The following is a 13,459-nucleotide window of genomic DNA, read 5'->3' on the forward strand; positions in this document are numbered from 1 at the left end:
AAGCTTTTTTTGCCGAACTGTAATGGGAGTGAATGGGGGATATGTGCTAAATTATCAAAATAATTACAAAAAAATCTCAGAATTATCACTTTGTGCAAAATATATGTTTATTTATTTAAGTGCAGTCTTTTTATAAATGATAACAACTGCACTGTTGAAGAATGTACAATTCTGCAGATCACAACTTTCAAACTACTAGCACATATCTGACATCTGTCAAAGGTTCCTTGGACATTAGATATGACATCTGAAAGTGAATGAGTTACAACTGAGACCAAAGACCCTACTACGTATATACACAAACAACTGAAAATGAGCCTAATATATTCATTTTTTCAAGACTATAATCAACAGCAACCCAAAACTATTTATATGAGAACCCAAGATTTGAGGGCTGTGATGTCTGGACTGGATTATCTTCATGTACAGCTGTGTCATTTAAGTGCTTTAAAAGCTGGGTCACGATGAGCTTCTAGTCTGGAGTGTTTAGAGTCTCAGGATTGGCATCTATTGTGGCTGTGTGCACTTAAAACTGAATAAAAGCAGGCAGTATATAGATGCATAGCATGTTGTCGTATAGGGAGGGGGCGATGGGATAGCACCCTCATGATCTCTATAATCATTTCATTTATTACGAATTATAGACACCAGTTTTGTACAGATGGCTGGCGATTCACTAATACACGCTAAAGATACAGCAAGTGAGCCAGCATTTCACTATGGAACCGAAACACGAGATTCAAAAATGGATATCTCTCACACACACGCGCGGGCGCGCACACGCACACGAACCGTGTCTCTCAATCGGGCCCTGGCCTGGATCAGTCCGTCTGTATGTTTCTGTGTACGACTACGTTTACTGCAGAGCTCTGTAACACACATCCATGAAGCGCATATTCTCACCTTCTTGATGTTGTAGATACGCGTGAGCATCCCGATGCCGCGGTCGTTGAGGATCGTCAGTTTCTCCGCCAGCTTCTGCTGGCTCGGCTGCAGCGCGCCCCGAGACATGGCTCCAACGACCGTTATAACGAGCTAATTCACAACCGAACGAATTCCCCGCGTAGTGTTAAAGGGTAAAGTAGTGAAACGCGTTGGTTTTAGTGTTAAAATGGTCCCATATTACGGCTTTCGGGCACGTCGTCGGGGATGTTTTTTTTCTAGGTGTTGCCCTGACGGCCAGAACGAGGCTGCTTCCGGCAACGACGTCACTGCGTCACGTGACCGTAGCTTTCCGCAGGACCGCGCCTCCCTCCCCGTGCCGTTGTAGTGTTTTTATTTTCAAATAATTCTTTCTAAGTAAAATCCCATGTCTTGTTCGTATTATGCATGTTTTTTAGCAAAGAAAATAGAAAGAAAACAATATACACAATATCAATTCCACAATACAATAGGTTATGACGTTTTTTGTATAAAATGTAACGACTGAGAAACAGGGAGCACTTAAATAGGCAAAATATTCACATCTCGGATGAATTACATGCTTTACATTTGTTTCAAATTGTTTATGTATAATTAAGTCATTATAAAATGTGACATACTTTGTAGGTATTTGATATTATAATAAATGTTAGATATTTACATACTTCACACATGCATTTACGCTGCTTTTCCTGTGGGTGGCAGTGTCCTTCTGCGCTTTCCCAGGTAATTATTCTGAGGTGTGATTTCCAAGTAGAATTGAGGTCAGAGACATGTAGATGGGCATTACTTGTGAGGCAACAGCGAACGATCTCACGGCACAAATAAGAGAAGAAAAAAACCCGGAGCCTTTACTGTTCTGTCTTGGACATCTACTCCGCCAATGTGATGCATTCACTTGCACAAGAAATAAAGTCATTTTCTAAAAATAATTTGCGCAAACAATGCACCAGAGTGACGACTTTGAGCGGCAGGCGGATTATTGAAACATGGAAAGGTTCAATTGTACAGGTGGTTGAGGATACAGTACAGCCTGAAACAGCATGTGGATATGTTCAAGACAATAGCTGGGATCTTCAGGTTGGATGTATTAAACCTCATCTATTGCTCGGTGAGTAGGATCTGTTCACCTGAAACTGACACTTACAAAATGTTATGAAAATTAAAATACATTAATAAAATTATATAATACTGTACTATAAATTGTGATAGTGGATAAACATACTAAACAATATAAGTCAGGTGTAGCCTATATGAGACTCTCTATAAAGAAAAAATATAATTAAAAACATAAAATCATTTTGTGCTATTTATATTGTGCATGTATAGAAATAAAATATACTTTTTATTGTCCTAACATATTCTATTTCATAGGTTCGCAAGATGCTGCACATGACTTCGGTACTTTGAGAAAATATAAGGTAATGTAAGTTCTTGACTTTTGTATTTGTTTCATATTCTGCACTATATTATTACAACTTTGATCCTTTTATGTTGATTTCAGGTCACGCATGTATTAAATGTGGCATATGGTGTGGAAAATGCCTTTCCTGCTTTGTTCATCTATAAGACACTGAGCATACTTGATCTACCTGACACTGATATCATATCATATGTCCAGGAGTGTGCACAGTTTATAGACCAAGCTAAAGCTGAGGTAACCTTGTCTTTTGTTTCGTGGTGTGTAGATATAATTCCTTTCATTAATATCGAGGGATTTCCAAGAATGTTTTTTATACAAATCTTTGCAGTTTGCATAATGCAACGATATACAGGTCGTACCCTTCACCAGACAAGAGTCTGTCTCTCACCATTATAGAAGGATAATTCTATTCTTTCAGTGTAATTTCCTGAGTGTTGGGGTTTAGCGCCGGTCCAATGTGATACTGTGCAGTCACCCGATGGCTAACTGCCTTATTCTAGGTAACCGTGCAGCATGCTTGAATAATGAATGCTGAGTTTTCGCTATGCATTATTTAGCAAGTTGTAGAAAGATCATATCACTAACAGGCCAGTGTTTGTCATACAACCTCTTTACTAAATAGTGTCGCCAGTCACCCTTAACGTGACACTGACTCATGATGATCAAGGTTTATGATTACAATGGCTACGGGAAATAAGTTTCCATTCCTTTGTAAACAGAGCACCGCTTCGCCTGTCACCTGATTTACCGTATAGTGTGTATGCAGAAGAAACAATAGCTCAGTTAATGAAATAATGTTCTTTTCAACACAGTGGAAAGTAGTTCTGTGACCCGTAACTTGCAAGTTTGTAATTCTGTGCTATTAGCATAATGACATGCATCACAAATAAGTATGTAATGATGTGAAATGAAATGCCTCCATAGAGGCGAAGTAGTTTCAGTTTATGTTCTGACCAGATAGCTGAACTCTTGCCTTTTCTCTCTCCAGAAAGGAGTTGTGCTTGTTCACTGCAATTCAGGAGTTTCACGTTCTGTGTCCGTTGTCATTGGATATCTGATGTTAAGGGAAAAGCAGGCGTTTGATGATGCGTTTGCTCTGGTGAAATCAGCTCGCTCGGTTTCATGTCCAAACCCAGGTTTCATGGAACAGCTGAAAAACTTCAGACCACAAGGCGCTACACAAGCAAATGGTTTGAATCATGATTGAGCATGAATCTATGACTGCGCTCACTGAATGTTGAATGTTACAGCCAGCAGTGCTTCCATGGCAGTTTTATGTGGTTTAAAACGTAGACATTTTCTTATAGGTGCTAATATGATAATACATTTATTGTTAAAGAAAAGACTTACAGAACAATAACACACACAGGCAATACTGTACAAAAATCTGAAATTAAAAATCGTCTCCCTTTGAATTTATTGGTTGGAAATGGTGTTGAAATGGCTAAGCCCAACAGGATGTGGAGTGGTAATGACAGGAAGTGGAATTTACTGAATTGCAACTTAAATTCAACATGACAATGCAGTAAATGAGTGCATTCTGTGAAATGAACCACAACCATGTGAAACTCAATATAATTTGTGTATTGTAACACGTTTATCTGTAATTGATGCAAAAATGTAAAAATATGCCTATATGACTTTATTTGAAAGTCATTCTATTCCATTTCTATCCTTTAAATTCCATTCAGAATGATGATTCTGCATCCTGCCTGCTACCTCAATTATAATTCAGTTTAAATTTAGAAATTTGATGAGAATTTAAAGTTGAGAGTGTCTCTGTCTTTGTAGTAGTTACTATAAATCACAATACATTAATGTGTACTATAGTGCATCTTTTAAGATCTAGTTATCTTCCCATTAAATAATCTTCCCATTTCACCAGATGATGATTTTTTCTCTCGACAGTGACACCTTGTGGCCACATCTCACATTGAGCATTAATATCAGAATGGTAACAAGATTAAGTTACTTTTATTAATAAAGATAAACTGTTCCTGTATACTCAGTAGCTCGGCCTTTGATAGTAGAACTATGTCTCCGTTATTGTCCATTGATAGCATCTAGAATGTTTGTGTAAGAAAGTAGCTATAATATCTTAAAAAGAGAAGGACTAAACTGTTGTTATAAATCATACATTTACATTTATAGTTCATTTTCTTTTATAATTTTTGTAATTTGTACATTACATGTATTTTTGTTTTGTTCATAGAAGAATAGATATATGATTTTTAATCTTTTAGAAATCTTTTGAAGAAATTCTTCTTTACTCTTATTTATTTACATTGTGTTGTGATGATTTTTTCTAAAGGTGGTTCTTTGTTGAAAAATCCTTGTGAAGAATTTCAGACCCCAAAAGGTGTTTGAAAAAATGTTTTCAAATGTAATGTAGACAAAAACAAACATACAGAAATGTTCTTTATGACAATATCTTGTCATTGATTGTGGTGTAGACAAGGCCTAGTTTGATATGTGAAGATTATGAATGCAGTAATGAATATTAAATAAAAAAAGTATAACTACATACCTTGTATGTTTGTTACATTATTGTATGAACTGTATGGCTTTGGCAATATTGATAAGATCAGAAGTTTATCCAGGCTATAAATATTTATACATTGATCCATAACTATACTTAAAATCTAGGGCCTAAACGTAAAACTCACTGAGAATAGAAAAGTTACAGCGCCATCTGTGGTAGATATACAAATTACACCATAGACGCTGAAATAGGGAGCGCACGTCACCCGATGGCGCTTCACAGGACTGAATAAACTAGGATATTATGGGACAACAGAGCTGATCCGCATGGAACACACGGAAAAACTCTTTGAGCAATTGTCGTCACGTCAAATCCATCTCCCATGTTGTTAATACATTCCCGAGGATTTGGTTTTCCACATGGGCACGATCTCATCCACCTTCTCCAGGAGAAACATTGTGACCGTGAAGCCCAAAGAGTCCGCTGACGGCAGAGTGAACCCGGACCCGGCCGAAAGCCAAACTCAAGTCATTAAAAATGCAGTTCAGAAGGTCAACCGAGAAGTTCAGAGGGCGTCTGTCATCACCGATGAAGGCAAGTGATGATAGTTTTGTTGGCTGTTTTCAACACACTCCGGGCGGAGGAAAAAGTTTGATAGTTTGGGTGAGCTACAGAATCAAACTTTCAATGCTGGTAACATGATGTCAGACTTCTGGTTATGGCTTAATTCACGCTTCAAACACGTATTTTATTCGTCCTTATAAAAGTTATGAGATCAATAGATTGGTTAATGTAATTACTTGCCATGCAGAGAACGTTAAAACATCGGGTTAACTGTGGTCACCCAATCTTAATGTATTAACCTTTAAATTTAGTAGCCTATAGTGATAACTGCCTGTGAAAACCAAGTTGGTATTTTTTACGATTTACTCTTTTCCACATAAGATTATCCGACATAATGTTAAGAACATTAGCCTGTGTGAAAAAATATAACCTCGATATCCTTAATACTGAGTCATGTCAAAAATTGACTTAGCCTTGGTTTTACAAGCCTTAAGCCTTACCCACATTACCACATTACCGATTGGCACCTTAATAATAAAGCATAATAAATTGATGAGATAGAAGACGTTGGCTATACAGTTTATAAACTCTTAAAGTATTTAGTTTATTTTTTATTTCATATAAAAAATTTCACTTTATTTTTACAAAAAGGTTTATCATTAGAATGTTTAAAAAAGAGAAACGCACAGCTATCACCGCACATTTTAGTGAGGTGCTGTGACAAAGTTTAGACACGCCCTTTTGTCCAGAACCCCGCCCACAAGCGCGCGCGCGAAGACGCTTGTTGGATGTGGTTTACATCAGAGAGTTTGAGCAGGAAAGCAAGAAGTCAATACGCTTGTTCGACTTGATGAGGCGCAGCAAGATCCGACAGGCAGATGACATCAAAGTACCGCGAGAGCCATTCGAAAAACCATAAAATGTTTGGTTTCGAATCGCTCTCGCGGTACTTTGATGTCATGCGCGTGTCGGATCTTGCGGCGCCGCATCAAGTCGAACAAGCCTAAAATCACAGGTAGAAGTGTAAAACAAACTGAACTGTAAAGTCATCTTTACGCAGATTTTGTGCATGTTGTTTTAAAAACAAGGGCAATGTAGCTTACTGTTGAATCGCCTCAGAAAGTTGTCATTGGCTGGGCCAAGATTTGACCGCGAAAACACTTTTTTTTTACAGTGTGTGGAGCTGCTTCAGAGAGATTCAGCACACCTGTTTCAAGTGTATCCAGTTTATCTGGTAATAGGGACGTTTTTGTGTGCTTTAAAGTTATAAGTTGCTCTGTTCCCTTCAGACGAAAAAAATAGAAGCCATTACAGAAATAGTTTGGGATTTCATGGTCATAATGGGAGTTGTATTGGTTTTAATGGAGATTACGATGGTCGCTGTAGGTCTCTTCTGATAATGTAGGCCTATTGGGTTCTATTGGTGGGATATTATTTGGCAGATGGGAATGGAACACCATTTAGTCCTACGTAACTGGAATAAGGCTCAAAACACACCAGAGTACAGAAAGGGAGTTTGCAATGGTAAACCGTTGATAGTTCATAATGGTGTTTTTAAAATGGTGTTTTTTTCAGCAGAGGTTTTTAGCAGCTGCAAGCAATATACAGTTAATGTACTTCTAGAGCTAATTATTCTAATAACTGTTTTCATATCGCTTTTATTAAAGCAACAATCTTGATTTGCGTTATGGTGACAGGTTCTGTCTAGTGCGTGAGAACATCCCTTAGCAATGGTAAAATATACTGTAATGTCTCTTGTGGCTTGTTAGTTTATGATGTTGACAAGGTTATATTTAGATTTAGGTGGAACTAACACACGGGAAAATACAACTTTTATTGAATTGCAGTTGGAAGTGGGAATGTCACAATAATCTATCGGTTGACATAGCCACCCCTGAATAGATTTCACATACAGTACATATTTGTTATTTGGGCTACACATGGAAACGCCTGGTTGGGTAATATGAATATTCAAGCCTTTCAAGAATGACATGTCACGGTCTGTGTTTTTGTCATGGCAACCCCTGTACAGTATTAAATAGAGTGTCATTGGAGGTCCTGTTTCTTTAGCGAATGCATTATAATGATTTGAATCTTACTGTTTTATTTCAAGCCTCTTGGATGTAAAGGGGTTGAGTGGGCAGAACAAAGCCAGTGGAATTCATTACGAGGCTCTCTGCCGATTGGGAGGCTGCAGATTGGGGCCTAATTTGCCCGCTGTTGTGGTTGCCAACTGTGCTGGATGGCTGCGAGGAAAGCAATTAAAGATTTTGTCTTATAGCCAAATGAAGAGAAATTAAGAGGAATGAATTCAGCCTCTTTATTTCACAATCACACTGAAGAGCTGTTAGTGGTTAGATTAGCATAAGTGTTGGCAGGGTGATTTTTCCTAGTGTTTTTCCAGCCTTTCACCCAGAGTAATTTGCACACGTGTCTACGGTTAGTCAAAGTCTAACAGAGCTCACAAAACAGGTCTTTAATACTTCTTGTCTTTTCATAACCTTGATTTTTCTGTTGTTATACTGGGTACTGTTGTTGATAGCCAAAAAAAGTTTCCCGTCTGCAGCTCATGTGTGGAAAAGAGTCAGACTGAGGTTGAGTTACGGCAACGGTCACGTTAATTGATGTATGCCGGGTTTCACAGACAAGGTTTAGGTTTGAGCTGTCTTAACTGAAAATAAATTACACTGACATATCTTTAAATATGTAATAGCCTTTGTTTTGTCTCAATATACACAGCAGTAATGTTTTTATATAATGCATTTTAATTAAAAGCGACTTAAATATACTAATTTATCTAAGGCATAGTCCTGGCTTAAGCTAAGCCTTGTCTATGAAACTGGGCCGAAGTGATCTATATTTTAAAGTCTATCATTAAGTCGTTTGAGGTCCCGTGATAATGACTCGCTCTTGCCACATAAAAACCGCTGCTTACAGCAAGCTGCTGTAATGAAGAAGGTTTCCAAATGCCATTGTGCATTTGAGACCTCAAGTTGCGTATCAGTTTTAGATTTATTGTTCTAGACCAGCACTAGACACAATTCCAGCAGACAGAGTTAACCTGTTGGATCCCACCCAATGAATTTATGACTGAAAAGCTAACACGAAGGTTATTTATTTTATCGTTTCATTTGCTTATGTCAGGGTGTTGTAACTAAATGAAATAAAGTACAAAGTGTGCATTTATCCTTTGTTTACCATACCTTATATTCCCTCACACTTAAATACATTTTAAATTATGTTATCGTGTGAGTAATTTTCTGTTGGGTTATATTGTATTCAATGCTTTTAATTTTGAAAAACATTTTGAAAAAGCATGCATTTTTGGGATTTAATGGGTGAAGAGAACTTAGGTGGTGCCACTCGTGTCTATGGTTTGGTGTCACGGCAAAGCCTAGTTTCTGTTCATTGTTGCTGTTAATTAAGTGAACTACACAGTTCCATTAGACCAATTTGCATTTTCATGTTTAATAGATATGCACGTTATTTTCAGCAATAAATTGCACTGGGTAAAATGACAATTAACAACAAGAAATATTGAGAACCATCCACTTGCTTTATTGTCATGGATAAGAAGTGTCCTTTTACACAATAGATTGTAGGGCTGTGTATTGGCAAGTGCCTTCCGATACGATGCATATCACGATAGATGGGTCACGATACTATATATTGCTATGTGTTTCGATACGATACACATTTGCAATATACAGTATATTGCAATACTTTAAATATAAAATGTAAAAAGTAGAGCTAGAAATACAACATGCTGTGCACCACCGGGGGTTTTCTGTAAGGATAAGTGTAAAAACATCCCTTACCTCTGCAGAGTGGCCATGATGTGTGATGCATGGACCTTTAGATCAGAGGTTTGGGTTCTCAAACTGTGGATTGCGCCCCTCAAGCGGGTAACACAGGGGAATAAGGTGGCTCACGCAAGTCACTTGGCTGTTGTGGTGGATTACAGTTAAAACAATGAACATGGGCAGTATAAAACCCCTGCTTCATCCGTGCTGTAAATGTGATGGTGTCACATCCGTGAAAGCACAATAAATGCCATTGTTACTTTTCTCTAATAAACTTAATAAAGTCTAATGCACTGCAGTAGCCAAGTGACTTGTGTCATGACTTGCGAAGCTTACAAACAGCATTATTTTATATAACTCATTACTCCATGACTTATTTTGAAAACCAAAGCACACCCACACATCAGCTCTGAGAGCTCCAAGCCTTCTTATATTTTTCGCCATGCTCGCTTCCACTTACTTTTGGCCGTATGTATATGACATGATTTAAAAACAATTATCGATAGTAGAGGTATCACTATCGATACACTATTGAAAAAAACAATATTGCGATAGTTACATGTATCGATATTTTTGCACAACCCTAATAGATTGTTGTTTAGCCTTTCAAGGGTGTATAAGGAACTAGTCTATTGTGTGAGGTCTTTAAATTTAGTTAATCTTTCTGGCTGAATGACCTGCCCATGAAATCATGCATTTTGTTTGTTTCTGTGTGAATGTTGTTCGGCCGTCAGACCAGCACTGGGCTTTGGCCCAGGTCAAACTCGCCTTTTCTTGAATCACTGTCAAATGCTAGTTTGTCATTAGTCTGATAAGAGAGAGAGAGTGGCTTAAAAAAAGAAAAGTTTTGTGATAATAGATTTGGAATGTTTGGGGGCCGGAAAATGTATTATCTTTTAAATATTATATAACCCGTATATTTCATGTTATCCCCACTATTTTCATCTTGGTTACCTTGTTCTTATTTAATAAGCAAAATTCATTTTTGTTTTAGTTTTGCTTTCCTGATTAACATCGCTGCAAAGCAGCTTTACAGAAAGCCTTTTTGTACAATAAAATTATTAGCAAGTCGTAATATTGTCACCAGAGGGCTCCCTTTAACCAGGAAATTCCTGGGGGAAGAATAAAAGCCAGTTCACTCACACAACTTTGAAAAACATGTTTTTCTTTTTGAAAGCATGGTCATTGAATGAGTAGTGAAGTAGGTTATTTGATAAACCTTTTAATATTTATTACCTTTACAAATGTCCTATACTTAAAGTCCAATATATACTAAATAGCCTAAAATATAGTGAAACATAATTTATGCACCATGAATAGACCAAGTGTGTAAATGCACCAAAAAGCAAAAATTATTGAATGCCTGAGCTAGTTGACTTTATATTTGTCTGTCAATGAATTGCTGCTCACCATGATAGTTCTAGGCTTTGATCCACCCTCTCCACTTATAATCTGTCATTGCTCTGAAGATGAGTGTGATTGTTACTCACAAACCAGTATAGCATTTGACATTCAAACATATTAAATTCACCTTGAGCTGATCTTTCATAAAACATTCATTAAGCTCTCCTTATTGCATTTTCCATCTCTTTTTCTGGACTTTTGGTAAACCAGCCCCCTTGAAGGTCAAATTCTAATAGATTAAAGAATTGTGAGTTTTGATGCATCAAAAAAAAGTGGAATAGATTTAAGACAGAGACTGATAAATCCTCCAAATGTAAAGACGGAAACATAATGCACAAGGTGAAGACCAATCAACAGCACAAAGGCTGTCTATCTGGAGTGATGCATCTGTCCAGGATTGAGGAAATTTGGCTCATTGTAGTGTGCAAATCCGGATTTACTACCTCAATGAATCAGTGAGGAATAATGGAATGCTCTGTGAATTAATAACAGCCTCCAAAATGCCATTGTCTTCTGCAACATGTGCATGTTGTTTTTTACTGTGTTTAATCACAGGTGTGTGTGCATGATTTGTCAGAATAATTTACTGCCAGCCATTAAAAATAGTTACGTAATGGTTATGCAATGTTTAATTTTTATGTAATTCAGAAACAGTCAGTCCAGGTGTTACATGTATTTTGTTAACGGTTGGATGAAGTTGTCATATTTCTGCGCTCCAATTATTATGCTCCAGTTTTTGTTGGTAATGTATCAGTCAGTCTGTCACTGTAAGTAACTACCTAGAAACACTCTTAACATCTTAGCAAATACCTAGCAACACCCTAGCAACAACACAAACCAACCAGAGTAGACTCAGATCTGGCCTTCAGACCCATGTAGACGCATAGACATTTAGAGATGAAGCTTGAAGTTATAAGATCAACACTGATCAATGAGACCCACAATTTTAATGACAATTATGAGATTTCAATTTAGAGCTCTATTTTTGCACTGGCAGAAGTGAGGTATTACATCCCTAACGTGGCATGTTTTATTCAAGACCTATATCTTCTCTGATAGATACCTTCAGGAGAAATGTAGTTTAGCTTCAATTTGCGAGCGGACGCTATTAATCATACATTTGACAAGGTGTAGTATATTTAGACAATTATATTCCAGTCCTGTTCTATTAACAAAGGGAACCTGGTCTTCATCAATCAAGGGTCCTTTGAGGACTTCTTACTTTAACAGCCTGTAACAAAGTCTGTATTGTATCTTTTTGTGTACAGTCCTGTTATGACTATCCTGTTTCCAAGCTCCACTGTTTGGCGTTAATAAAGGCCATTAACACGTTCGACAGCAGCTAGACAGATGTTAGACCTTTACACATGCGTGTACACAGTTTTACTATATTAGTGTTAGGACATCTAATAGCTTTTTATACCAGGCTAATGGTATCCTGTCCCCAACCCTTTACACAAATTTGACATCTTTAAATTAAAATGTAAACATTCTTGCTGCCATGTTTTAACGGGCTTGAAAGTACAAAAAAAAGAAAATGTATGTTTAACTTAACACATGTGAGCTGAATACTTGCCCATGCAAAACCCGCACTATGATGGGCGATTGCTAGCAGACTACCCCAAAATGTATGTTTTATTTTTAGTATAATGAAAATAAGGTCATTTTGCAACATAATTTTATCAGTTGTATGAGAAACAGTTATAGTACTGCTTGCCTTAACCAACAGCATGTTATGTTAGTTTGCTTTTTACAAATTGCTTTCACCCCTAAATTAGTTGGAGAATTTTTTTCTAGCGGAGTCTGTATTGAACAAACTCACGCTGTGAGTAGCAGGCATGACGTTTCCATCAAATCCACTGAAGTGTAACCATCTGTCTCTAGCAGAGAAACTAAAATCACCCAGACTGAGCTGCGGGACTGCAGGAAATGAGCTAGCAGTCCAACTGATTGGTGACTTCTAATGAAAAAATTAATGTTGTTTTAAGTTCCTCACATTCCATTAAACAACATTTTGTCACTGTCCTCCTGAAACCTTGAATTTCTAAATTTGTTGTTTTTCAGGAAACTGGAAAAACACAGTACTTTTTAAACACATACACATGCGCATTCCGACCACACAGTCTCTGTCAGAACGTGCATGCGTCGAACGACACTGACGTGTGGCTCTCGGGAACGCGCGCTGAAAACTAACCCTTAAATCAGTAAGTTTTTGAATATAGTCGTAGTTTTATTTGTTTGCGCACAAAAAGTATCCTTGTCTAAAAATATTACTTACATTTAAGCAGACTAAAAAACAAAACCAATTTTATTTTTATTTTTCCCTGTATGGTTCAACGTATCTACTGCAGATTTTTAAATATAGTTTATAAGTGAATACAGTAGTATACTGAAGTATTTTTTCATGTGGGCAAATACAGTATATTGTATAGTAAAGGACGGAAAACACAGAATCCAGAAAAATTTAAACAGAAAAAACGGAATTTGGGAAAAAATAAAACAGATTTCTTATTGTTGTTGTGTCATCCCACGTATTGCAAGCCATATCTCTCCGGCCCCTCATTTGATGCTTTTCATGAACTGGCCCCCATGACAAACTAATTGAATAGTACTGGTCTAGATCATCCATTCACCCTTTCACAATGGTGCTCCTGAGATTAAACCTTTTGCATTTCAGTAGACACCAGAACATTTTTTTATCTCTTATTACTACACCATGTGCCTTTATTTATCCTTCATTTAGTGTCATCAGGTTTCTTCATCACAGAACTTTTTTATGTTTAGCTCAAAGATGATGTTTATAAATGGTGGACCAAGAATGCTTAAGGTTGCATACTTTTCAGTTTTTGGTTCAGGTTGAAA

At 37.2% G+C, this 13,459-nt stretch overlaps 3 protein-coding genes across 8 annotated transcripts in view; 2 read left to right on the top strand and 1 right to left on the bottom strand.

Moving 5' to 3' along the window:
* Positions 1-1,214, bottom strand: part of nckap1 (NCK-associated protein 1) — a 33,581-nt gene extending 32,367 nt beyond the window's left edge. For all 6 annotated transcript variants that reach the window (XM_057336647.1, XM_057336646.1, XM_057336645.1 and 3 more), the window contains exon 1: positions 904-1,214. In XM_057336647.1, the coding sequence (XP_057192630.1) occupies positions 904-1,011 (108 nt within the window). In that variant the 5' untranslated portion in view covers positions 1,012-1,214. The remainder of the gene's footprint in view (positions 1-903) is intronic.
* The window catches only part of dnajc10 (DnaJ (Hsp40) homolog, subfamily C, member 10), a 255,365-nt gene that overhangs the window by 57,607 nt on the left and 184,299 nt on the right, over positions 1-13,459 (top strand). The gene's annotated exons all lie outside the window — the stretch shown is intronic.
* dusp19a (dual specificity phosphatase 19a) lies at positions 314-4,475 on the top strand. Its single transcript, XM_057336667.1, has 5 exons — positions 314-701; positions 1,627-2,032; positions 2,296-2,342; positions 2,426-2,578; positions 3,333-4,475. The coding sequence occupies exons 2-5, from the start codon at positions 1,810-1,812 to the stop codon at positions 3,549-3,551; spliced, it is 642 nt and encodes a 213-aa protein (XP_057192650.1). The 5' UTR covers positions 314-701; positions 1,627-1,809; the 3' UTR covers positions 3,552-4,475.

Source organism: Triplophysa rosa, linkage group LG6 (assembly GCF_024868665.1).
Source record: "Triplophysa rosa linkage group LG6, Trosa_1v2, whole genome shotgun sequence".
NCBI lineage: Eukaryota > Metazoa > Chordata > Actinopteri > Cypriniformes > Nemacheilidae > Triplophysa > Triplophysa rosa.